The sequence below is a fragment of the Equus asinus genome, chromosome 3 (genome assembly GCF_041296235.1).
Source record: "Equus asinus isolate D_3611 breed Donkey chromosome 3, EquAss-T2T_v2, whole genome shotgun sequence".
Taxonomy (NCBI): Eukaryota; Metazoa; Chordata; class Mammalia; order Perissodactyla; family Equidae; genus Equus; species Equus asinus.
Genome location: NC_091792.1, coordinates 63184792 through 63210852, shown reverse-complemented (window position 1 = coordinate 63210852; position 26061 = coordinate 63184792). Strand labels below are relative to the sequence as shown.

The window sequence follows — 26061 nt, the reverse complement described above, 5'->3', positions numbered from 1 at the left end:
TTTCTCTGAAGAAAATCAGCAACGTAGACAAACCTCTGGTGAGTCGGATCAAGAAAAAAAGAGAGGTGATAAAAAGGAATAAAATTTAGAATTAAAAATACAATTAAGCAAAAAAGTTTAAACAAATGAAAGGGTAATATAAATAATTCCATGTGTATGACTTTGAAAAACTAGGCAAAATGGACAAATTTCTGCCAAAATTGGCACAATTTCGACCCAGAAAATATAGTTCAACAACCATGAAAAAAAATTAAAATGGTAATCCCAGGCCAAGACAGTTTTATGGGGAATTTAACTTTAAAAAAAAACCAATCCCTATCTTGTATATTTCTGGCATTAGGGAAATAGGCATAAGATGCCCAAATCATCTTATGAGACTAATGTACCTGGATTCCAAACAAATGAAGACAGTACAAGAAAATAAGGTATAACTCTATTTTTCACTTATGAATACAGATTATAAAATTCAATAAAATACTGACCAACTGATTCCAGGAGGGTATTTTAAAAAGAATAAATTGTGATCAAATAAGATCTATCCCAGGAATGCAAGGATGGTTAAATGTGAGAAAAGCTAACATTACAATTCACTACATTAATGGTATAAAGAAAGCAATCACACGATTATCTCACAGACTCATAAAAAGAATTTGATAAGGTACAACATCTATATCTAATCTTTAAAAATCAGAAAATTAGAAATAGAGGAGAAACTCCTTAACTTGATAAATAAAAACAAATTGTAAGCATGATATTTAACGAAGAAACTACAAAAGCATTCCCTTTAAAATCTGGTACAAGACAAGGATATCACTTCTGTTTAACATGGGGCTACAGAGCTTAGTTATAAGGTGGGAAAAAGAAATAAAGGATATAAGGATTGGAAGAGAAATGACAAAATTGTTACTTCTTTGCAGATAATATTATTATCAATAAATATTGGAATTAATATGAGAATTCAGCATGCTTGCTAAATATCAGATCAATTAAAAAAAATTAATACAGAGATCTTGTGCTCAGTAAAGGCTAGTTCTCTTCCTCTTCCACGGGATGCTGTACTTTTTTTTGGCTCAATTCTCCTGTAACTCTCCAAATATTCTTATTCAAGACCATTTTTCTTTCTTCTACTGTTTATTGGTAAATGTTTCCCAGAGCTTAGTCTCTCACCTTCAGCCCTTTATTTATATACTTTAAAAAGTCTGATGACTCTCCAATTTGTCTCCAGGCTTGCCTTCACACCCAAGTACCAGCTCTGTATTTCCATCATCCAATGTTCTCTCAAATTCCTATTCATCACACTCTCTACCTCCTTCTGAAAACCATGACCGCCCTGTCAACTCCTCCTCGTCAACTGACTAATGTCATTATCACCATTCTCAATGTCATCCAGGCATGAAATCTCTAACTTTTATTTTTCCTTCCCTGAGACAGTGGGCATTCAAATGTTTGTTGAATTAAAGATGTGCCAATGTTTTCTTTAACTTACCTTTCCATTCTTACTGCCTCAGATTTAATCCAAAGCCTCATGCCCCTATGATTCTCTGATCACTACAGCAGCCTGCTATATTCTTCCTCGCTAGTGAGGGTTCCACTCAAGTAGACTAGTGGTTGCCATTTTCTGTAGAATTTAACTTTAAATTATCACTGCCGTAATCACGTGTAAGCACGTGTAAATAATCCATAAACAAATGGGTGTGGCTGTATTCCAACAAAACATAATTTACAAAAAGAGGTGAGGGGCCAGATTTGGTCCATGTGCCATAGTTGGCTGACCTCTGAAGTAGACTATCAAGTCTTTTCAAACCACTTTTCTTATCGCTGCTAATTCAATACAGAATCCAATTATCTGGGTAACAGAAAATCTAATTTATTTTCTTCTTTACATACAATACTGGTTGCCAGCTAGAAATTAAAATTAATTACTTAGGTATGTTGCTCATTACTTTCAAGACCTTATTTTCCCTTTAAATTTATGGACCTTGTAAGAATAATTTACTGGAAATTATATCAATAGTACTGTAAAGGCTTTGATCTAAGCAGGACAAATCGGAAGAGCTGGCAGCCAAGCAATCTTTCTCTCTTTTATGGAAGAATATATCAGGAATGATAGAAGCTGCCAATAAAAAATTTTGATTCAATGAAGCAGATCAAGATGACACTGATAGGCTTCTGATTTTAGTAAGCGGGAAAGGCCCAGAATTCTGCTAGCTATAGGAAAAAATAGCAACTTGTCCCCTCCAGACCTTGAAATGAAACTTGATTATAAAAGAAGGCATGAAAAAAACAATGCAGAGTGGCAGCTCGGAAGCATCTATTGTTCTAGATTTACAGCAGTCATTCTTTTCCCACACTAAAATGGGATACGGGCTGCCCCAAGTTATCTATCTATCTGTACATCTATCTATCAGCTAACTATCTAATCTCTCCTGCTCTCCTGTACAAACATGGAAAGAACCAGGATTTATGAAATGAACAACAAATTCTTTACAAATACCTAAACTAGAATAAATAATATATTTATAACAATGTTTATGTGCTTAGCTTCTTGCCAATAAGACTGTTAAGGAATGACTAACTTGAAACTTTCCAGTAGCTTCCCTCTACACATTAAAATAAAATCCAAATTCCTCATCATGGTCTACAAAGTCCTACATGACCTGGCCTCTGCTAATCTCTTGGACATCTCTGCTAACTACGCTGCGTATGCGGCAATCACAATGGTCTTCTCTGCTCTGCAGACATGCCCAGCTTGTTCTCGCTTCAGGTGGCCTTCATCTGCCATGTCCCTGTAGTGCTTTGCCCTCACAGCTTTACAAGGCTCATTTCTTCAGGTCTCAGTTCCAATGAGATCTCCCCCCGAAGCTTTCTCTGACCATCCAATTTGAACTAGTCTCCACACTCTATACATAATCCTGCTTTGTTGTTTTCAGTACTTGTATCACAATCTGAAATTACTTTGCTCACTTATTTTCTGCACACCATCCTCTCTCCATATATCAACTGAACATAGATCCATGAGCAGGGACTTTGCGTGTGGGTCACCAGTGAATCTCTTACACCTAGAAGAGTGCTTGACACATAGTAAGCTGTTAGTAAATATTAAGTAATTAGTATCTGCTGAGTAAATGCGTGACCATCTCTGTTCCACATCAGGCTACGGTTACTGGAAGTATTGGGAAATCTCAGAATCCTGGAGGTGACCCTAAAGGCAGCAGGATCTTACAGAGGAACTTGCAATCCTAAATCTTGGGATACAAATAATCTAACTTTGATAGAGTGTCTGTAAAACATAAAGTTTCAGTTAAACAATATGAATAAACTCTAGAGATCTGCTGTACAATGTTGTACTTATAGTTAAGAATAATGTACAGTTAAAAATTTATTAAGAGGGTAGATCTCATTTTAAAGTTTACTTACCACAATAAAATAAAATTTAAAAAAAGAATATATGTAGAAACCAAAATGAGGAAGATTTAAAAACAGCTGATGGTACTCTGGATCCATTTTGAATTTATGTTAAATAATTAAAAAGCTGAGTTGTTAAAAGAGAATTTAGAATTACCTGGGGGTGTGTGGTAAGCAAGGAGGATCCAGAGACATAAGATACTTTCTCGTAATGGGACTGGATAATCCAGTTGGAACTTCCAAGGGCATAGCCAGAGCTGAGAGGAGTCACCTGGACTGCACCAAAGAGCTCCTGGAAGAGAACCACAGCAAGAACGTGTGCTGAGCTGTCAGTGATGCAGTCATACCAAACAAGTTTGGAGGAGAAACAACAGAAATATTCTTCTCCACTTAGAAACAGAGACTGTTTTAAACTAAATCAGAAAGTTTAAAGTAAAACAGAAAGACAATAGAGACCACAAGGTACACACAAAACTAATCCTTACAGTCTTTACTTGTCACCTTTGTGAAAGTTTCAGCCCATCCACATGTCACCAGACACCCAGGCCTCCCTCATTAAAAGGCAGAGATGATATATTACCAAATAGACCAAAGAGACAAATACTTGGGTTTTCTGTTTTTCTTTTCAGGTTAGGTGTTAATCTCTTGGTCATTCTGTACTGAGTGGCTCTGGGCACAAGTTAACAAAAATGGGCACCCTTACCATTATCAGGTAAGAGCTCAAAAGTTATACTTGCTAAATTGCTTCTTAATCTCTTTTACGCTCTCTGTTTCCTAGTTCACTTGTCCAAAATCTGTAAATTAGTGTCCACTGTTCTAATGTGAATAGGATGAGATGCCTTTTTCCTCACTCGTTACATGCTGGCCAATCTAATGCTAGCGAGTGACAGGAACATGAGGGTTAGGAAAGAGCACTAACAGCAACCTGGGAGGAATGGGGAGAATGGCAGATGCTCTGTCTTTTCACCTTGTTCAAAATTCTTAGTGACTGAATGGCTTAAAAAAGGGAACTAAAAGGTCTTTCCAATGAATAACGATATGAATCAAAAGCATTCAGGAAATTATTTAAAACCATATTAATACTCACAATTTTCTGAGAATATCCCACCAGCTGGATTTTGCTAAGGGCAGAGTTCACCTCTTGCATTGTATAGCATCTTCTCCAGGTTGATACTTCCACTGCATCCTTGAGAGGAGAAGGCAGCAGCCTGTAAATGCATCACAATGCCAATTCTTTACGTTACAGAGGATTCCTTTCAAGCAATTTGTCCATTTTATCTAAGTTGTCCAATTTATTGGCATGTAATTTTTCACAGAATTCCTTTATAATCATTTTTATTCTGTAAGGTTGGTAGTACTGGCCCCTTTTGTATTTCTGACTCTAGTAATTTGAGTATGCTCTCTTTCTTTCTTGGTCACTCCAGTTAAAGGTTTGTCAGTTTTGTTGATCTTTTCAAAGAACCAACTTTTGGTTTCATTGATTTTCTTTTTTTTTTACTCTCTATTCTGTTTATCCAGCAGATAGCTGGATATGTATATATTTTTAAAATCAAGTCTGATAATCTCTGCCATTTGATTGAGTTGGCTAATCCATTAACATTTAATATTATTACTGATATAGTTGGATTACAATTACCAATTTAATTTTTGTTTTCTGTATGTCATGTCTTTTTTTCCCTCTGTTCCTCCTTTACTACCTTCTTTTGGGCACTAAGTGAATATTTTCTGATGAAGCCTTTTAATTTTCTTTCATGATTTTTCACTATTTTTTTTTAAAGTTCTTTCCTTAGTGGCTGTTCTAGGGCTTACCATATACATCTTAATACAGAGCATTTCCATATGACATTTCAAATTCTCTTCCCTGTTTACCAAATGATAAATGAAATAAACTTTACTCATGGCCCTTTTCAGCTACAGAAAAGGATTGGGTTAAACACGGATGAGGCATGGATTAAAGGGGAAAATAAAACATCATCTGTGACATTTCAGACCAGCATCAGTAGTATCCCTTAAAACAAACAAACAAAAATTTGTCAATAGAAAAACATTTTATCATTTGCTCTAACAGAATCAAGAAAAGACCCGAAGAGTGACTTCCCTGAGACTCTGTACAATAGAGGTCAAGGAACTTTTGGTGAATTAAAAGTGTGCATGAGCTCTACTCTCTCTCCTGAAATACCAGTGAACTATCGTAAAGGGCTTCACACACACACACCCTCAGGACAAAGAGAATGAGAGAAGAGATAATAGCAACAGTATTTTAGTAAGTGGAAAGTAGAAAGACAAATGATAAACGACTTAGCAGACCCAAGAAAGTTGAGGTAACTTAATTATACTGCAGAATCCACAAAATGCTTAGCAATTATAAACAACAGGTATGTCTGGAAGTTAGGTTGAAGGTGGACCTAAAAACAAGAGGATCTGTTGAAAAAACTGATTAAGAAGCAGAACCTTCCAGTTCTCCTCACCTAGTCCCTATAGCTCAGCGCTTACCCCTTCCCCTCCCAGGCATGGCACCAGAAGTTATTCTCTGGAGAGAGGAAAAATGAGTTTGGACTAGACCATCCACAACTAGAGGCAGCTTTCTTAAGCAAAAGTTTATACACTGACAGTAACAATTTTCTTCTCCTCATATGTCTTCCAGGATACTATCAGTCAGGCTTATATCCTCCAGGACAGGAGAGTGAAAGAACCTTCTCTGAACAGTTTGGTCAGCACTAAAGAAAAAAATCAACTAAAAGATACCAAACACGGGGTCTCATGATGAAACAGCCCAATCAGATTAGGTTATAGTAAAGTCTACACTTCAACAAGAACTACTCATGGCTCAAGGACTTTGTAATCAGTTTTTTAACGTCCAACTCTTTTTTTTTTTTTTTTTTAAAGATTTTATTTTTTCCTTTTTCTCCCCAAAGCCCCCCGGTACATAGTTGTGTATTCTTCGTTGTGGGTTCCTCTAGTTGTGGCATGTGGGACGCTGCCTCAGCGTGGTCTGACGAGCAGTGCCATGTCCGCGCCCAGGATTCGAACCGACGAAACACTGGGCCGCCTGCAGCGGAGCGCGCGAACTTAACCACTCGGCCACGGGGCCAGCCCCTTTAACGTCCAACTCTTAAACATGAGCCAATAACCAAGGATTGACATACATTTGAGAAAAGTCTCTAAAATGAAATCAAAACAAATGGAAGGAGGAGGAGGAGAAAAAATAAATTAGGGTGGCAGAATAAAACTGTAAAAAATACTGTCATTACTATCCTTAGAGAGATAAATATATCTAAGAAATGAGAAGCAGCTTATACTAAAAAAGAGGAGCATTAAATGAGTATAAAACAGCTCTTGGAAACAAAAATATGACAGCACATAGACAATGAAAGCATGTCAAGAACATACTGAAGATTCAAAATAAGCTACAAACATTTAAAAATTATACAAGACATGAATAACTACCTAAAAGAAAAATTAGAAAAGCTTAAAAATGAGGTGAAAACTCAGTAAAGAATTAGAAATTTAGGGGCCGGCCCTGTGGCCGAGTGTTTAAGTTCGTGCACTCTGCTTCGGCGGCCCAGGGTTTTGCTGGTTCAGATCCTGGGTGCGGACATGGCACCCCTCATCAAGCCATGCTGAGGCGGCATCCCACATGCCACGACTAGAAGGACCCACAACTAAAAATATACAACTATGTACCAGGGGGGCTTTAGGGAGAAAAAGAAAAATAAAATCTTTAAAAAAAAAAGAATTAGAAATTTAAAAAAAATTTTCAGAAATGAAGAATAAACTAATACAAGAGTGGATAAACACAATAGGTAATGCTGCAAGAAAACTATAGGAAGAAAAAACTAAACACTAAAAGAAAAATGAAGAAATGAAAAGAACATTCTGCACACCTGGGAATACTGACCCAGAAGAACTAACACCAGATATATTCTGGGAAAGTATAAAGAAAACAGAAAAATAAACTTTTGGGCATCTAGGAAAAAAGAGCAAGTGACTTACAAGGGAAAAATATTATATCAGAATTTTTAACAGTAATGCTGTTTTACTAGGAGAAAATAGAGTAACATATTTAAGACATCCAAAGAAAGAAAATCCAAGTCAAGGATTATACATCTAGCAAAACTGACTTTGAAGGTCAGAGTACAGATAAACAATTATTAACCTGCAAGAACTCAGGGAAAATTGTTCTCGTGACCCCATCTTGAGATATCTCCTGAAGAATGAGTTTTAGAAAACCAAAATGACTCTAGAAATATCAATAGATTGGCTGGTAGTGAACATTAAATATATAAGTTACTTGCAGAAGTAAGGCCAAGTGAACATTAAAATGGAGAGAGGGTAGGATGTAATGGCCATGTTCCGATTATATAGATATAGTAAAAGTATAAAAAAAATAGAAGGAATATATATGCTCTGTCCTCCAAAAAGGTCTAGAAACAATGACCAATAAGTAGTAATGAGCATTGCTAACAAGCAGAATGGGAACTTAAAATTCCATTTCCCACTAAAAGAATCCAGAGTTTCTTGGAGGAATGGGTGATTCCAGATTTGCAGGGAATGTAGAAAGAGTCTTAAACATCCTGCTACACTAGATAGCAAGGAAACAATCAAAGACTACAAATGTCATAATAAAGGACACAGCGGACAACAGGAAGAGACTTTCACTGTCCAAAGATGAGACAATCTGAGTTGGAAAAAAGACAGTATTGCATGGCTTGAAATCCATGATGCATATGTTTCAGAGTGGGTTGTGATTAGATTGGGGCACAGAGAGGGCCTTTTGATTTACTGGAAATTTTCTGTTTTTTCACCTGGGTGGTGGTTATAAGGTTGGTTGCTTTATAATAATTTACTAACTATGTATTAGTCTTCTGTGTTTTTGGTATTTGTGTTTCATATTACAATAAAAAAGGTTAATTTAATAGAAATATTTATGCCAAAATAAGAAATATGATACCAGAAATGAAAAACTCATAGATAGGCTGGGAGATAAAGTTAAGAGAATTTTCCAGACAAAAGAACAAAAAAACCCCAAAGAGGAGAGAAAAAATTTGAGTGCCAGTCCAGGAGGTTTAACATCTAAATAACAAGAGTTCTATAAAAGGAGAACACCAAAAAGGAAGAGGAAATTAAAAAGTGAAGGAGTTTCCTTTTTTTTTTCTTGATTTTTCTATATTGGGCAGGGGGGGTGAGGGGTCAGCAAACATTTTCTATAAAAGGACACAGACTTTTTTGTTGTTATTGCAGGAAAAGTGTTTAATAAATTCACAGGCATTCAGCCACCAAATTATGAAATATTTGGAAATTCTATAATCATATATAGAGTGGCTACAATAAAAAAACTGCTGGAAACAATCTTTTCTTTTTAATTAAAAAAAATCAGACATATAACATCGTGTAAATTTAAAGCATACAATATGTTAACTTGATACATTATATATTGTGGTATGATTGCCATTGTAGCAATAATTAACACCTCTATCACATTGCATGATTGTCCTTTCTTTTGAGTAACTGTAAGAATTAAGTCTAGTCTCTTATCAAATTTGATGATTATAATACAACATTTGGAAACATTCTTGAATGATAAAGTGGAAAGCATATCCTCTTGGAACTGGGGAGAACACACGATTACTGCTTTTACTACGTCTAGGCAGTATTATATTGCAGGTCTCATTCAGACTCACAAAGCTAGAAAACATATATATGTATATATACAGATGACCCAAGGATTAAAGTGGAAAAATAAAACTGTTATTACTTACAGACATGATTTCCTGTGGTGACAAAACTAAATATATTGTTATTAGAATTGATAAAGATATTTAGGAAGACTGCTAATTACAAATTCAACTGCATTTGATACATAAACAACAATCAGAAAAATTCTAATATTAAAAATGGTTACAATAGCAAGATAATTATAAAATGGTGAAGAATAAATCCAACAAAAATACACAATATTTTTTGAAGAAGATTAGAAAAGGGAGAGATATTTTCAGTTTTGCAGACCATATACAGTCTGTCACATTATTCAACTTAGCCGTGTAACATCACAGACGACATGTAAATGAATGAGTGTGGCTGCATGTCAGTAAAACTTTATTTATAAAAAACAGCAGCAGGCCAGATGTGGCCCATAAAACAGGGCCTTGGCCCTAGTTGCCACCTCTGTTCCAGATTGAAAGGGTCCACTAAGTACTTAGCACATGAATGAAAACGGTCCTTTGGAAGGCACATCACGACCTAAGGAACAAAGAGAAGATTCTAAAGGTTTCCAGAGAGGAATAAACAGGATACATATCAAAGATCTAGACTCAGAATAGCACTGGACTATCAACAGCATTCTGAAAGCTAGAGGAAAACACAGCAATGCTTTCAAACTTCTAAGAGAAAATTACACCTTAGCTGGATTTCTATCAATTAGAGTGTGAGGTTAGAACAAAAGTGTTTTACACATGCAAGGTCTCAGAAAATTTACCCCCCATGCATGCTTTCTCAGGATGTTGTTCAAGGATGTGCCCTGCAAAACAAAGGCGTAACAAGAAAAAGGGAGACCCAGAAAACAGAGCTTCTAACAGAAATAAGATGTGAAGAAATCTTCAGGATAACGGCGGTGAAAATCCTAAACTGACAGCTGTGCAGCAGGCCCGAGAGCAGCTGAAGTCAGACCAGGGGAAGAGAGAGGGCTCTGGGAGAGGAGTGTTCAAGAAGATAAAATTGTTGGAATACCTACCGAGTTTGAACATACTGAGGAGAGACTTATACAAATGGGGGAGAGCTTAGAGATAAATTATGAATAGGTACATAGAAAACTAAACAAATAAGCAAACAGGATACTAATTCAAGGGAAAACAAAAAGTTGTGCATGAAAGAAAAAATAGTCCTAACAACATTATATGGCCAGTGAATTGCATTTATACAGTCATGATAATGTAAACACTGAATAGAGATTTAGACAAAACAGTACATAGACCACGTTGTCCCAATTCTCTTTACTTTTGTTTCTCCAGCAACAAAATTTCAATAATGCTTCTGCATAAACAGACACACGAAGATTTTCTTATTTTACTCATCCGTCCTAAGTATATTGGATTGCTTTAGGTTTTACAATATCTAGTCAATATTTACTTAACCCTGGCCATAGCATTTAAGTCCTGCAAGGGATTAACAGGCACAACATAAAGGCCTCTGCTCACAAGGAGCTTAAGTCTAAGAAAATTTTACAACAGCACAAGGTAATAAGAGATGTCAAAAGCCATGAGTCATCCTTGCCTGCAGACTTGCCTTCCCTCACAGAAGGGCCTAAATGATATATTAAAAATGCAAATCTACACACACACACACACACCCTCTCTCCTCCCCAACTTCAATGGCTCACAGTACATTCAGGATAAAATCTAACGCTCTCAGCATGACTTCATAAGGCCCTTCTCTACCTGGGTCCTTCCTCAGCCTATAATCTGTATGCTGAGCCATAAATGGCTACTCAGTGCCAGGCTCCCTCAAGACTGTAACCTCCTCCATTGTCTTTTTCATATTTTGTACGGACAATACCTACTTACTCCTGTTGTGAAACCTGGACCATTTGTCACTTTTTCCCAAGTCTAGGCCAGATGCATACTCTTCGTGCTCCAGTCTAGGCCAGGTGTGTACTCTGTGTGCTTGAGGCTAGGCCAGGTGTGTACTCTTATGTGCTCCTTGGGAAGAGGCCTGACCCCGAGCATCAGAGACAAGGAAGTGGTACAGTGGTACAGAAGCTACCTTTGGATGAAGCTACTGGCAGGGGCCCAAGCCACTGCTTCTCTTCTCCTTTCACATCCTTGTAACTGTCTGCCAACCACTTTGAGGAAGGAGAGGTTTCTCTCAGAGGCACTGTGACAAAATGGAAAAAACAGACCTCTTCACCTGTTACCTACTGGCCTCTGGGCCCTAGTTTCCTCATTTGTAAGACAGGGAGAATATCACCCTCACGAGGGGTAAATGATACAATGCATGTGTCTGGCACAGAACAGATGCTGAGTAAAGACTGTCTCCAACCCTCCCCAACACACACAGCCATCACAGCCCCAGGAGCACATGCATTTTTCAACATTGCAGTGGACTTCAACCCAGGGTGATTTACTTCAATGAGGAGCAATGACTCCGCACTTGAGTGGTCAAGGCACTGCTCTAGAGGGTCCCAAGGAAGAATCCGAGCTACTCCTCTGCTTTAGCGCCTTCTTTAAATTCTTCCTGATCAGAGAGGACACGGCTCCTAGGGCTGCCCTTCATAAAAAGTAAAGACTTCTCGCTTTGGGCTGAGTAGGAACAGAAGAGTTGCTTAACTTTACGCCAGAGCTGGAAGGCTATCACAGGAGTGGCTAGAGAGTGGGGAGGATGATAAATAACACTTGCAGCCCAACCATATCTCTCAGCCCAGCTGAATTTATTTTACAGTATCCTCAGCTTTGCCAAGGCCCTGCACTGAGTCACCTCTCTTAGAGGCTGAGCTAAAAACTCATACACAAGACCAGATTAGAACACCTTTCGTTACTGCATGCTTCCTTCCCCATCCTTTGGTAATGGCCAGTATTGCCATTACCCAAACAACACTGGGCTTTACTTTATTCCCTCGATGGCCCTTCCCAGCACACTCTCCCCTTCCCATCTAGGACAATGTCTTGCAAAAATTAAGCAGATTAAAATCTGGAATAGTCTTTTTCAAAACAAGGCATCTGGTTACTTTAACGTTTCCATTCTCTGCTGGTGATTAAACAATCATACATCTAGCCTCCAGAGTAAGCTAGCAAATGCTCTGAGCCCTTGGTAAGGGAAAGACAGAAGACTGAAGATGTGAAATATTTACTACTTTTGTCCTTAACAATTCAGAACCTATTTCTAGAGAAGCTGCTGGAGTGTTTCAGGCGGGGAACAAATTACCTTAAGCAAAACAAAAGACTTGTGAAAAATTCAGGTATATCTCAGCTTGGATCTTTTCCTGTCCTCCTTTTCAGAGTAAAAAGCATACTAATCATAAACTTGTGTTCCAGAGAAACTTAAGAAAGCATTTGTTTATACAGAAACATTCATGATGATTTTTGATAACCAGTTCAGTAGAGTACTGTTGGAAGGTGGATATGAGTCTTGTTAAACAATCACAATAACAAAAACAATAATGTCTTTTTATGTCATTACATATTATTCACACAGTAGTATCTTTTTCATTTTTGTATCCTCAGCACTGAGCACAGTGCCCAACATAAAAGACCCTCAAAAGGGAAAATGTCTGTTCACTTTTTACCCCAGGAAAGGTAAGAACCAGCAGGTCAATGGCTAATGAGGCCTATCTCAAGCGCACCAGTAAACTTGGGTAGACACGGCTTCTACGACAGCGGGCCAGGTGGTGAAAGTGTCAGGAAGGAACCAAAGAGCAAAACAGAAGAGTAAGGCTACGCAGGTCCCAGCGACTCTGGGCTCGAGTGTGGCCTGCTCAGTTCAGGGTTTTGTGGCAGGCAGCTTCTGACATGGCTCCCAAGGACCCCTGCTGCCCGTCTTCACCCCTTTGTGTGATCCCCTCCCCCTGAGTGTGTGCTGGACCTAATGGCTTGCTTCTAGTGAAGAGAACACGACAAAAGTGACAGGATGTCACTTCCAAGATTCGGTTACAAAAGACTGTGACTTCCATCTTGCCCACACTTTCTCTCTTGCCCGCCTGCTTGTTCGCTCTGATGAAACCAGCTGCCATGTTGTGAGATGCTCTGTGGAGAGGCCCATGGGGCAGGGGGCCCTAAGAGAGCTTCAGTCCAATGCCCCTGAGGAACTGAATCCTGCCAATAACCACGTGAGTAAGCCAAGAAGGGGATCCTTCTCAGTGGAGCTTCAGATAACTGGAGACTGTGGTATTAATAACCCATGGTTATTAATAAACTACGAAGTTTTCTGGGCCATGTTCTAGTATAGTGGGAGTGTTTTAATACCTTACCTAAGTTTGGGCTTTTCTCAGGTCTCCTCAATGATATTTTTACAAACTCTAATTTTCAGAACTTTCATAGAAGGCTGCTCTTCATGTCACATTTAACTTGATTTTTACTTCTTTTAGCTGCAATATGGAGCAATTTACTTAACCTTTTTTCCTCCATGTTTCTAAACTAAGGATAAAAATACTTCCCTCACAAACTGTTGTGAGGATTATAGCAAATGAGTAATAAAATATATAAGTATCAGTTTTTTAAAAAAAATACACATACGAGGCCGGCCCCCTGGTGTAATGGTTAAGTTTGGCCTACTATGCTTTGGCAACCCAGGTTTGCTGGTTCAGATCCCAGGCACAGACCTACACCATTCATCAGCCATGCTGTGGCAGCATCCCACATATAAAACAGAGGAAGATCGTCACAGATGTTAGCTCAGGGCTAATCTTCCTCAAGCAAAAAAAGAGGAAGACTGGCAACAGATGTTAGCTCAGGGTTAGCCTTCCTCAGCAAAAAAAAAAAAAAGTTAAAAATATATATATACATATGATATTCAGTGCACATTAATTCCCTTCTCACCCTTATGCTTAAATTCTTTGGGTATCTTATTCTGGCACCTTATGTACTAGCTACATCTTTCAGATCTAAAACTATTTAATAATTTCTCATTTCTCTATCTGGACATGTCTAGCGGTTCCCTTTTTCATATAGGTTTGGTGACTATATTTTCACAAATAAGCAATTTCGATAAATTTTCTATTAGTTAGACAAAAGATTTAGACTAGGAATTAGTCAAATGTATTGTTGGCTTTTTCAAAGAACCAAGTTTCACTATTCTTTTGTACAATGTTAACTGTCAATTCTTCTCTCTCCTTCCTGCTGTGCCTTGGCTGATTTTAACCAAGTTGGTCACCTCTCAAACAATCCATGTTGCCATGTTTTTGCCCATAGTGTTCCTTTATATAGGAATAATCTCTTCCCTCATTCAAACTCTACTTAACCTGCCAAGCCCAGCCTAAGATTTGCCACTTAGTACATAATCTTTGCTTGACAAGCTCCTTGAGTACACGCAGTATGTCTTAAACTTTTGGGGACACTTTTCTACAAAGTTATCATAATGCCAGGCACTTGGTAGTTAATCAACAAATAAATCTGAAGTCCTCTGAACTCCAAATTTATACCCATAAATTCCTTTTGCTAACTCTGTTTCTGACTCTTTCCAGATACGTAGTTACTTTGTCATTATTTCCTTCTATCTCCTAACATCTTGTGTAACTTAGCTTTCCCTAAAACTCTCCTTATGTTTACTTGAGGCCATAATTATAGAAAGGCATTTATAGAGCCACTCAAAGCCATTAGGATTATTGGCTGATTTAGGATAAGTCGGATAAGATAGCCCACTGGGAACTAGTTCTGTTTTTCTGGCTTTCTAATTTATCAAAGTCAAGTGGTCACAGTCTAAATGTTTCATAAGTCCTTTCTAAAAGATTTAATTGTTTTGTTTTGTTCTTATCACACTTGAATGCTTAATAAACTTTTTTCCCAATGCTTTGACATCATGCCAGAGCTTTGCTATCTCTTCTTGCATCCTCCCAGCATAACAAGTAGCACAAGATCATGTGTTTTTCTTAAAGAGTAAGACTTTAAGTCTATAGGGACCACTTAAAAGCTTATAAATAAAACATTGGTTAGGCTTTTTCTAAGTGTTTGATGAATGAATGGATGAAATAAGACAAATATAAGAAGAGAATATAGACTATAAGAAGCAGAAAAGTTTTGTTTTGTTTTTTGGTGAGGAAGATTGGCCTTGAGCTAATATCAATTGCCAACGTTCCTCTTTTTGCTTGGGGAAGATTGTTGCTGAGCCAACATCTATGCCAATCTTCCTCTATTTTGTATGTTGGATGCCACCACAGCATGGCTTAACAAGCAATATGCAGGTCCATGCCTGGGATCTGAAGCTGTGAACCCTAGGCCGTTGAAGTGGAAAGCATGAACTCAACCACTACACCACCAGGCTGACCCTCAGAAAACTTCTTTTCCTCTCATTATAGCAAACTGTGCTCACCGTACACGTGGGTAGGGTGGAGGTGAGATGTGTTAGCAGAGTGCTGATCTATTTAGACTTTACCAACAGTGGAGCCTGAAAACCAAGCATTTCTCAATATTAACCAGAAACTAGATTATAATTCTTGATTTATGTATTAGATCAATTTATCTCTAAAAAGTACAAAGGCAATAGCTTAGGATACCAAAGCACGTTAGAACAATTCTCGAGAGTACCTAAACTATCTTTGCTTTAATTCTATCCTCATGAAAAAAACTCTTATCTATAATTTGATTTCTTAAGTGGGCTTGCCAAGCAGAACAGAGTGTCCTAGATAGATGAACCATTCTAGTTCTGGAGCTGGGCAGATGTCTCAATATAAAGTAATTAAATGGAATTTTTGTTTGTCAGTCAGTATCCTAGGAGTCTGGTTAGCCGGAATCAGTCCCTGAGATGCAAATCTACACTGAGTGAAATGAAATGATTCAGTTTCTGGAATTGCAAAGCTGAAGCACAAGCTGTGATGACTCCATCAAAGTACTGCCACTCTGCAGGATATGTTTAAGGAGCCTCTCCCTTGGACATCTTTAAAAACTATAACATAAGTAAACTTACAGATAATTTAATTCAATTCTCTTATTTTACAGAAAAGGAGATTGATTCCCAGAACCTGAATGACAGTGCTAACCAACTAGAAGCAACAGTGGGACGAGACAACAGTTTTCCTTCTACTATACAACCTTGCTTTCATCAGCAAGGGCAGCGTCTGAGGAGAATTCGGCTGGGGAAGGCAGATGGGTCCTGGTTACTGAAAGGGGGTTACGTGAGCCTAGCATATCATTAAAGGGGAAAAGGACGCCAGTGTTCACTGAGCACTTACTGTGTGCCTGGCGCCGTTTTAAGGACTTCACTCCCATTACTCATTTAGTCCTCACAGCAATCCTGTGAAGTTGCTAATAATATTACTGTTTTATAAATGAGGAAACAGAGCCTAGAAGAAACAAATTTCTGCAGCTACTAAGAAGCAGATCTGAAATTCAAACACCAGTTTATTTATCCAAACCTATAACTTTAATTTTCCTCCTATTTTACATAGTTAGACCTGATAAATTCCTCTATAAATACCCAAGGAGTGTCAGAGTAGAAGAACTTCAACCACAGTACGACTTTTTTTAAAAAAAACGTCTTCTATAAGGTATGAACCCACCTTTTAAGCTCTGAGTACCAAAAATTGCCATAACATTTCAGTGAGGAATATATCAATGCAATAATTCCTTAATGCTTGTGAGAGGATTATGACAATATCTTGTAATGATTTATCCTTAATTATAATTGTAGATTTCTAGTCTTATTAAAAAAATGCTGCCTTCCTACAAAAAATACTGGAGGCTGAGTTAGTTTCTTTTTTTTTTTTTTTTTTTAAAGATTTTATTTTTTTCCCCCAAAGCCCCCCAGTACATAGTTGTATATTCTTCGTTGTGGATCCTTCTAGTTGTGGCATGTGGGATGCTGCCTCAGCGTGGCCTGATGAGCAGTGCCATGTCCGCACCCAGGATTCGAACCAACGAAACACTGGGCCGCCTGCAGCGGAGCTCGCGAACTTAACCACTCGGCCACGGGGCCAGCCCCTGAGTTAGTTTCTTAAGTGGAATATTCTGCTTTAAATTTTCCCGTTAAGAAACTAAACTTTGAAGTGAGTGTGGGAAAGTCAGAGACGCAAAAATTATATTGCAAGAGATTCTCCTTTTCCTATCCTTCAAAATCTCTTTTTCAAGAAGAGCAAACTGCAGCGTCAAAATGAGGAAGAAGGATAGCTAACTTCTATATAAATCTCAAGGAGCAGTGTCAACTGAGGCGGGGAGTCAGACAGCTGCCAACAAGCAAGAATAATCATTATTTTGCTATATATTCTAATTCTAAATCAAATGCCGATTCAAACTAACTTCAAATGATTTAAGGGAATTTGTCAGAGTCCTTTGACCAATGAGTTGGAAAGATTTTCATTTACTGTTTTCTTTAGTTGATGGGCTTATTAGTAACTTAAGCTACTAAGATGCATTAATTCCAAGCACTTAAGGAAGAGACTGACTGTGTAAAGTTTAAATATAAGTGAAAAATTGGGGGCCTGAGGCTCAAATCCAACTCACTGAGGTGTTTTGCTTGGATCCTACAGGATTTTATTTTAATGTGTGAGCCAACATTTTAAAAAGATTTAAAAAAAAATCACATTTAGAACATCCAGATTTTTGAGCCTCTTAAGAAAAGGAAGATTTGGCAGCGACAGGCTCACATTCCCATATGGCCACAATCTGCTGAAGCTGAGTGTCAGCTGCCCCTTTAGAGTGGTGTGGTCACAGATCCACTGTTCCTGGCAGTCCACCTCACTCCTTATCTTTTCCATCCCTGGAGGCATCTGAGTTTGTGACCCCTACTTTAAAGGAAATGAAGAAGGAGAATGCAGGAATTAAAGGCAAAAAAGGAAAAGAACGAAAAAATAAAGAGAAGACACAGTCCATATCACTTGGGGAAAATGTCAGTGTAGCAGACAGCAAAAAAGTGTTTCTCAACACAGTAAGTCACAGTACTTTGGGACACTAGATAAGAACTGGCTTGTGAGAAGGAGAAATTAAAATGTGACGTTAATCCTTCAGCATAAATGTTGCCCTAATGAAGCACTTTCAGTATTCCGGCCCAAGCTGAGATTCTAGGGGACTATTTCAGAAGAACTCTTCAAATCCTTCTACTGCTTCTAATATTTATGATGAGTTTATCCAGGAGAAAAAGAGGACACAGCTTTCTTGGTTTGTCTAACACCTCAGCATATTCTTTCCAATAATTAGATCCTTGTCTTTATCAGTAACTATGGCTCAGCTCACACTCAAAAGGCAAAACAAAATACTTGACCAGGATCAGAAATATGGTCACAATGCAGGAAATAATGAAATACTGTCTTTCCAAATTATTCTCCTTGCTCCTCTACCAAGTGCTTTCAATGGTTTCTGATTTTTGCCCACCAGGGTGAGATAGCAAATTCGAGGTTTTATTTCAACTAGCACTTTTTTTTTAAAAAAAGGGAGATTTCCTAAGTATCTTACGAAATAACTTTTTCAGCCCCTCCCTAGCCCTCTGTTCCTTCAAGTTCCTCATCTTTCTCCCTAGTGTACAATGGCATTTCTTTTGTGAGCTAGTTATCTTGTTGTGTTTTACACAGAATGGGAGGCTAAAGGAAAACTGCCAAGAACTCTACCCAAGGTCACGAAGAAAAGGCAAAATACGGACGTGGAATTTCCTAAGACTTGGCCCAGGGTTTGAGAGTCAGGAAGCAGTGACCTTTGAACATCATTTCTGGTGTGCCAAAATTATTTGTGGCAGAATATTATAAAGGGTGTAAACTTAAAAGGAGGAAGTAAAGGAACCCAGGGCATACGTGTTCCACAGGCAAAGAAAACAAAGTCCTGAGGTTTCTAAGGAGGGAGATACTCTCAGAGAACTGGATCCATGTGGTCCAGTGGGCACATGGGAGACAGAAAGAAAAGGGGAAGGAGGTACAGCAATGGGCAGGAGGAAAGGGAGCTGAGAACAAGAATGCAAGTGAGGAGGGGAGGGGACCCTGTACTAAGTGGTAGGGCAGTGAGATCAAGGAAGCCATTCATGTACACACAGAACACTCAGACGAGTGTGTATCCAGAAAATGTTTCCTAACGTGAAGCCACACAGACACCACATCCCCAGTGAAGGAAACAGAGACATAAAGAAGATCCATAAAACACAGGAGAAAACGTGCAGTTAAACATACTTCCTCCTCCCCTCACATGAGAGGGGCTCACACGCACACAACAAGAGGCGGCCCAGTACAGTGGTTAAGAGCACGGACTCTGGACTAGACCAGCCCAACTGCCTAAGTTTGAATCCAGATCCTGCCGCTCACTAGTTGGCTGACCTTGAGCAAGTTACTTAACCTATTTGTGCCTGTTTTCTCTTCTGTAAAATGATAACGTTAAAGAAGTAAATGAATTAAAACATTGAGAATAGTGTCTGGCACACACAAAGCGCTACATAAATTAAACAAATAACATGTATACAAAGGAAGGCATAGAGGAGACCCACATGCTCAAACTCTGAAACAGTTACAGTATAAAAGCATATTCTCTTTGCTATATGTACATATTCTTGTAGAAACAATAGCCACAAAAAAATAAGACAGTCTAAAGTTTAGATAACCAGATGGCTAACAAATCACTGACCTAAAGGGAAAGAGAACTCAGTGGCAAGGTAGCTGGCAAAGAGTGGATTGGGTAGGAGTGTGTGGAAGATGCGCCACTTAAGAAGGCACAAGACGAGTTTTGACTCTGGACTCTGGATGCCAGGCCTGGAAGGCTGGGACGACTGTGGTGCCTGGAGGGGATGGCAGCAGCTGGGTTAGAGAAACTGCGGTATCAGACTGACTGGTGTCCTCTGCTGCCAATTAAATACGAGAGCATGGAAGGAGAATCAAGCCGTCTCCTTGCCTCCTCTGTTATATTTCTACCCACTTCACCTCTTATAATCTGGTTTCTGATCCCAGCGCTCTACTGAAACTAACCTCTGGGATTTCCATAGCCGGAGGCCTCATCTCCATGATGATATTTATGCAGCATCGGACACCACTGACAAGCCTGGGGGTTGGGAAACTTCCTTTTTCCCTTGGCTTCCTCTCAGCTCTTCTTCTACCTTCTTAACTACAACTTCACAGCCTCTTTCACAATTCTTACCAATTCTTTTCAATTCTATCTCAGAAATTTCTTTTACATTAGACTCTTCATGCTCATTGCTACTGCCTTACTTCAGGCCTTTGTTCTCTCCCCGAGGTTTCTGAAAGTCTTACCTGGTCTTCCTGCCCCCATCTCTGCACTCCCATCCATCTTCCACGCTGCACCCCAGAGTTACTTTTCCAAAACAAATATGTGATCACATTATTTTCCTCCTTATAAACCTCCACTGATGGACGTCCCACTCAGAATAATATAAAATTCAAACTTTACATGTTAGATTCTTCACTATCTTGTTCCACCTTACCTCTCTAGTTTTCTTTTTCACCTCTTAACTCTACCCATTCTAATTCACCCTGAATTTCTCACTGTTCCCTGCATATACTATATGCTACGATGCTGTGCCTGGACCCCACTTCCCGACCTTTTCTATCTGGAAAGTCCTTTTCTTCCTCCAAGACCCACCTGAATTGTCATCTGCTAAGGAATGTCCTCCTCAGCTTCCCTAAGCAGAAAGAGTTCTTCATTTTCTGAGTGCCTATGGCACTGTGATCAAGCACTCTTATAATACATGCCATCCAAGATTGTAATTTACCTGTTTGTCTGATTTCTCATTTATTCATGAGCACCTCAAAGACAGAGCCAATTGTTTTACTAATTAGTAAAAACCCCTGGGCCCAGCACAGTACCTTGCACATGGCATGGCTTTCTCTCAAAATATGTTGGTTGAATCAAACATAGCCCTTTCATAAAATAGGGAAAAGAGAATCTTTAGTTCTAACAGTGTAAATGTTTAAGCATAAAATAAGAAAACAAATGAGACTGTTTTGCAAAACCTCAGGCTCTACTGTGAAGAGAACAGAAGGGCCTATCGCTCACCGCTGAATATCCTTGTTCTTCCACAAGGAGGCAGACTGAGCCTTGGGCACTCTCTCAATGAAATTCACCAGCTCTTCCATGAGAAGCCTGGATTTAAACAAAAAAAGTGAAGAACGCTCATGAGAGGAACAGAAAAATACCACACACTGTAGCCAAGAGAAATAGGCTTGCCCACCTTCCGCTGCCCAATCACCTTTCTCTCCGTTGCACATAAACTTGGGCACCATTTCACATAAGGCAGAACAAAGGCCTAGCCTTCTCATTGAATTTCCATGCTCAAAATTCTGAATGTAAATGATTTAATTCACCTTTAAAACAAGTCCGGCACATTTCTTGTCTCTAAACACTGAAATATATAAGCCTATGGTTTAACTCTCTCTTTTAAGATCTCTGCCTTTATGTAACTAAAAATACAAAAAGAGAAAAAGTTAAATGACTGTGAAGTACCTGATTTTGGTGGCAGCTGGGATGGGGGTAGGATTGTTTTTTTTTAATGACGATATTAAATGTACGTTTCAAACTGGTAAAATAAGTTTTTGTGACACTGTTTTAGGAATTGACAAAATTCCATGTGGAAGAATACTCTAAGAACTAATCCTAAAAACCTATCAAGGACCTGTAAAAGGACAGACTCTGCAGATCACCAGATGGATTACCACCGAGTCACAAGCGAGGGGATCTAAGAAATGCCTCACTCAAGTAGATCAATGATCCACAAGCTCTGAGGAAGACATGGTACAGAGAACTGTTAGAATCCTGAACAGCTAGAGGATGACCAAAAAGCTAGAAACAGATTTTCAACATTTTTGAATCCCCCTTTATAACCCAGTATAGATGATCCATATTGACCTAAATCCTCTCCCAATCAAAATATAGATATGGCAAGCAATAAATTTATTAGCATTTTAATGCTGAACAAAACTTCATTTCATTTCCATTTATTTATTTATTCCTAATACCATCTCCTCCTTTCATGTTGAAGGAGCAGTACTAGTTCCAGCATTCGAAGATCTGGGATCCAGGCTCATTATCGTTCTGGCTGTCGCTTTCAGGAGACCAGTCTGGCGTGCCCATCTTTACACTTTAACTTTTTCAGACTAGAGTCTAATGTTTTCAGCTTATTCTCCCATTGAAACTGATCCATCATCCTTTTTTTCTTTGCTGAGGAAGATTTGCCCTGAGCTAACATCTGTTGCTAATCTTCCTCTTTTTGCTTGAGGAAGATTTGTCCTGAGCTAACATCTATGCCAATCTTCCTCTATTTTGTATGTGGGTCACTGCCACAGCATGGCCACCAACAAGTGGTGAAGCTCCACGCCTGGGAACCAAACATGGGCCACAAAAGTGAAGCACATTGAACTTAACCCCTAGGACACAGGGCTGGTCCCTGATCCATCATCTTGAGTGTTTTACTTTTCTATAATGTCTCTTCCTCAGATCCCTTATGTTTTTCTGGATACACTGCAGGTAATGTGATTTGACACAAAAACAAAGACCAATTTTGTTTCACTTCTAGTAATTCTATCTTGTTGGACTTCTGCAAGACACTAGAACCCAAAGCTCAGAGTCTATATTCGACATCTAGATCTCATATTTTGGGTCTAGACAGTTTCACCTTATACCATACTTGTTAATTTGCTTCAACACAATTCTGTTTTCTGGAGTAATTTTCTTCACATAATTTTTTTCTAACTATGCTTCAGTTACTTGCAGTAACCAACTGGATCACGACAGCTTGGAAGGCGCAGAGGAAGAGACAGCGGGACATTCCAAGTCAAAGGAAGGCTCTGAGAATTTTACTCCTTGGAGTCCTGAGTTGTACTCTGTCAACAGTACAGACAACTTAAACATCTAATTACTTATTCTGTTTTCTACAAGCTGTGTCCATTTACAGTCTGCACTAAACCACAAAAGGGGGGGAAATTTTGAAAGCAAAGTAATAAAATTTCTACTTTTTTTCTTAAATATGCTGTTCTTTTCTCCTGAAGCTCTTTGCATTGCATCTTTGTGGTATCTTACTAAATGTTACCTCCCCTAATTAGTATCATCTACATAGAGGAGTTGTCTCTATGAACTCCTTCTTCTAGTTTTTGTAAAAAAAAAAAAAAGGCAAAAGAAAAGACTAATGAGGAATTCTCACAGCATCAATCTGTAGGCAATTCCAGTGAATATTTGTTTTATCTAGAGTTGTCTATTCATGCCTATTCTTTGGGTCAGCTGCTCAGAAAGAAATAGCAATCAGTCTTGGCACAACTCTATTATATAGGTACCACTGAACGTAGTTCTTCAGCCACATCCTAATGGGATGAGAATAAATGTGCTCACCTGCCGATCTGAACGGTGGGCTCTGTGGCATACACCGTGCCTGTGAATCCGGTGTGCTCAGTGATGTAGGGCAGTGCCATCATGCAGTGATAGTTAGAGATGAGGATCACATCTACCGTAGAAAGATCTATTAGCTCGGTCTGCAAAGAAGAGGGAGGGAATGATACATATCTGTTTAGGGCACATAGATCAACATGATGTGACTGAAAAATGATGTTGTCAGGATGCAGAGAAATAGTCTTTGTACCAGAGAATAATGATGCCTTTCCTGCAACACTTCTATTTTCTCATTTTGGGATATTTCCTCATATTGACATTAAATAGCAGGACAGGATGGCAAACACCAAGAATGTAGCCAGTCCACCAGCAGTGCTCTGATTTTACCAAAACAGAGTTCTGAGTCAGACATGAGGACAAATGACAACAGGACACTTCAGCAGCTGTTGCCTTGCAAGTCAACCAGGTAACACGAAGCAGAGAGACCACAATACAAGCTGCAAGTGGAACCAGAAGGCAATGCGTCGCTGCTATGGGTTACTGGGAAAGGAGAGTGCAGCAAACAGAAACCAGCTCTTCAAAAGCCAAATGTGGGAGGCAACTTTTTTTTGGAGGTAACTTTTGAAGACTTGTGCTGGATACGGAGCCCCAAAAAATGTAGTGGCAGAGTCATAAAAGGAAATTATACTCTCATATTCTACCCTAATCTAAACCCTAAATCTACCCTTTATTCCATTATAAAGGTCATGTGAAAAGGGAAAAGATAGGCTGGCACATGAGGGAAAATGCTACCCATGTTTAGTAAATTTTATGAAAACTCTTTTAGTAGAAGGGAAAGTTTTCCCCATAAATTTAAGTCCTACCTTTCTTTTAAGGCTAAAGTCTCTTCTTCTACTAAGCTTTCCTGATTTGCCCAGATGAAAGAAACCACTTCTTCCTCAGGATTCCCAAGGTACTTTGTGTATATGTCTCTTACGGCAGTTATCATTCTGTACAGTGGCACCTCAAAGTATCACCTTGTCCCTCAAAGGTTACATGTCTCTGAGGTTAAGAATCCTGTGTGACTCATCTCTGTCCCCTCCTAGCTGTGGCAGCCAGTACGTGACAGGCCTTGGTGCACTGTTGTTGGAGGAATGCATCATTATAAGCAGCACCCTCTGTGGGGAAAAGTGAGACACCATGGTTCAGAGACATCATTCAGTCAGTGAGTTCTCCCTCATGGAAGTTACCCCTGGGAAACTGCATGGTGCACTAACGACAGCATGGAGTAAGTCACGGAAGCGTTTCAGGAGAATGAGTCGTTGAGCTAATATGTCCCCCACAGAGAAGTAACAAAGATGTCTATGTCCTCTTTGCAAATGATAGGGACAGTGTGCCATTCTGGCTGTGGTATTTTCTGGCTGAAGAACTTTACATACAAAATAAGTTAATTTACTAACGCTGCCAAGGCATAATCAGCTTCTGAGAAGAGCGTGCCGATTAGAGGTCAGAAGCCACTCACTGCCATGGCAATGGCAATCTGTGTGAATAAAATGCCTAACGACAATAATATCCAATTTACACCACCTTTAACTCCATGTTGTGCACTGTAGCTCCAATACATGGTTCTCATAATGAGGGGTCATGTAACATTCTGCTGGTCCTATACCCCACTACCTCTCTAGAACCATTTTTAAACAAATAAGGAATTAGAGTGACAGATCCAGAAGAAAACAAGGGAATGACAGCTGAAGCATCAATAAAGCTCAAAAGCATCCCTCCACCTTCCCTCTCACATACAGAAACTAGGTGAGGCTATTTGAAATTTCTCTTCAACATATAAGAATAAGCGCACAGAGTCTACAATGATGAGAAATTTCGTAAGAACAGCTAGAAGAAAAAAATATATATATCTGTTTATATATATATCAAGAGTGTTTACATAAACATTTTTCCTCTGAGAAATAAAGTTACCATCCAAACCACATATATATACTCATATTTATATATTTATTCACATACTTTCACTCAATGAAATCCAATACAGATTATTTTAATTTTAAACTTGTTGTATTCAGACACTTGGGTTCTGCACACCATGAATTGAGTCAAAACAACCATAATTTATTGGTTATACTGTCCTACACCTCACACAAAGATATTTAAGGTAGTTGCACTAGATTATAAATTCTACGAGGACTGGGATTAGGTCTGTCTGGCTCACCCACAAGTCAGCCAAGACTGGACTGCAGAAAGTACCTCTCTACTAATTTTCCGATTCTCCTATTTTCTCCCCATCATACGATGCCCTCACTCTATTACTTAGAATAGCGACTACTACTAACTTGACATAAACTACAAATTATGACACAAGTTGAAAAACCTTACATGGTTCTAGAATCCAATAATCCTTTAGCTTGGCAAAAGGTGAACTGTGAAATAGAAACTGTCTAATTTCAAAGTTTAGTACTCTATGGAGCGAGTCAGAAAGTCACCAGAACACCAAATCATAAATTCTACATCACTGTCCATAAACTGAAGGTTGCTGCAGTCAGTGCCATATGTAGTAACTGAAAATAAATGCAGCATCTGGGATTAAGAATCTTTGAACAGATGGGGAACTGCCCCACCAATTCCTAAATGACACATGAAGATGACAAAAAGATTTTAGTAGCAGTTAGGCAGAGCTCCGGAATCTTGGTAACTCTCTACCTTCACCCTTGTTCTGAGTACT

The 26061-nt window shown here is 38.8% G+C and overlaps 1 protein-coding gene across 4 annotated transcripts in view; it reads right to left on the bottom strand.

The window, feature by feature from the left end:
• The window catches only part of INTS9 (integrator complex subunit 9), a 104998-nt gene that overhangs the window by 34342 nt on the left and 44595 nt on the right, over nt 1-26061 (bottom strand). For all 4 annotated transcript variants that reach the window (XM_014843334.3, XM_014843333.3, XM_070505133.1 and 1 more), the window contains 4 exons: nt 23352-23491; nt 21027-21113; nt 4493-4613; nt 3563-3697 (listed from right to left, as the gene is read on the bottom strand). In XM_014843334.3, the coding sequence (XP_014698820.1) occupies nt 3563-3697; nt 4493-4613; nt 21027-21113; nt 23352-23491 (483 nt within the window). The remainder of the gene's footprint in view (nt 1-3562; nt 3698-4492; nt 4614-21026; nt 21114-23351; nt 23492-26061) is intronic.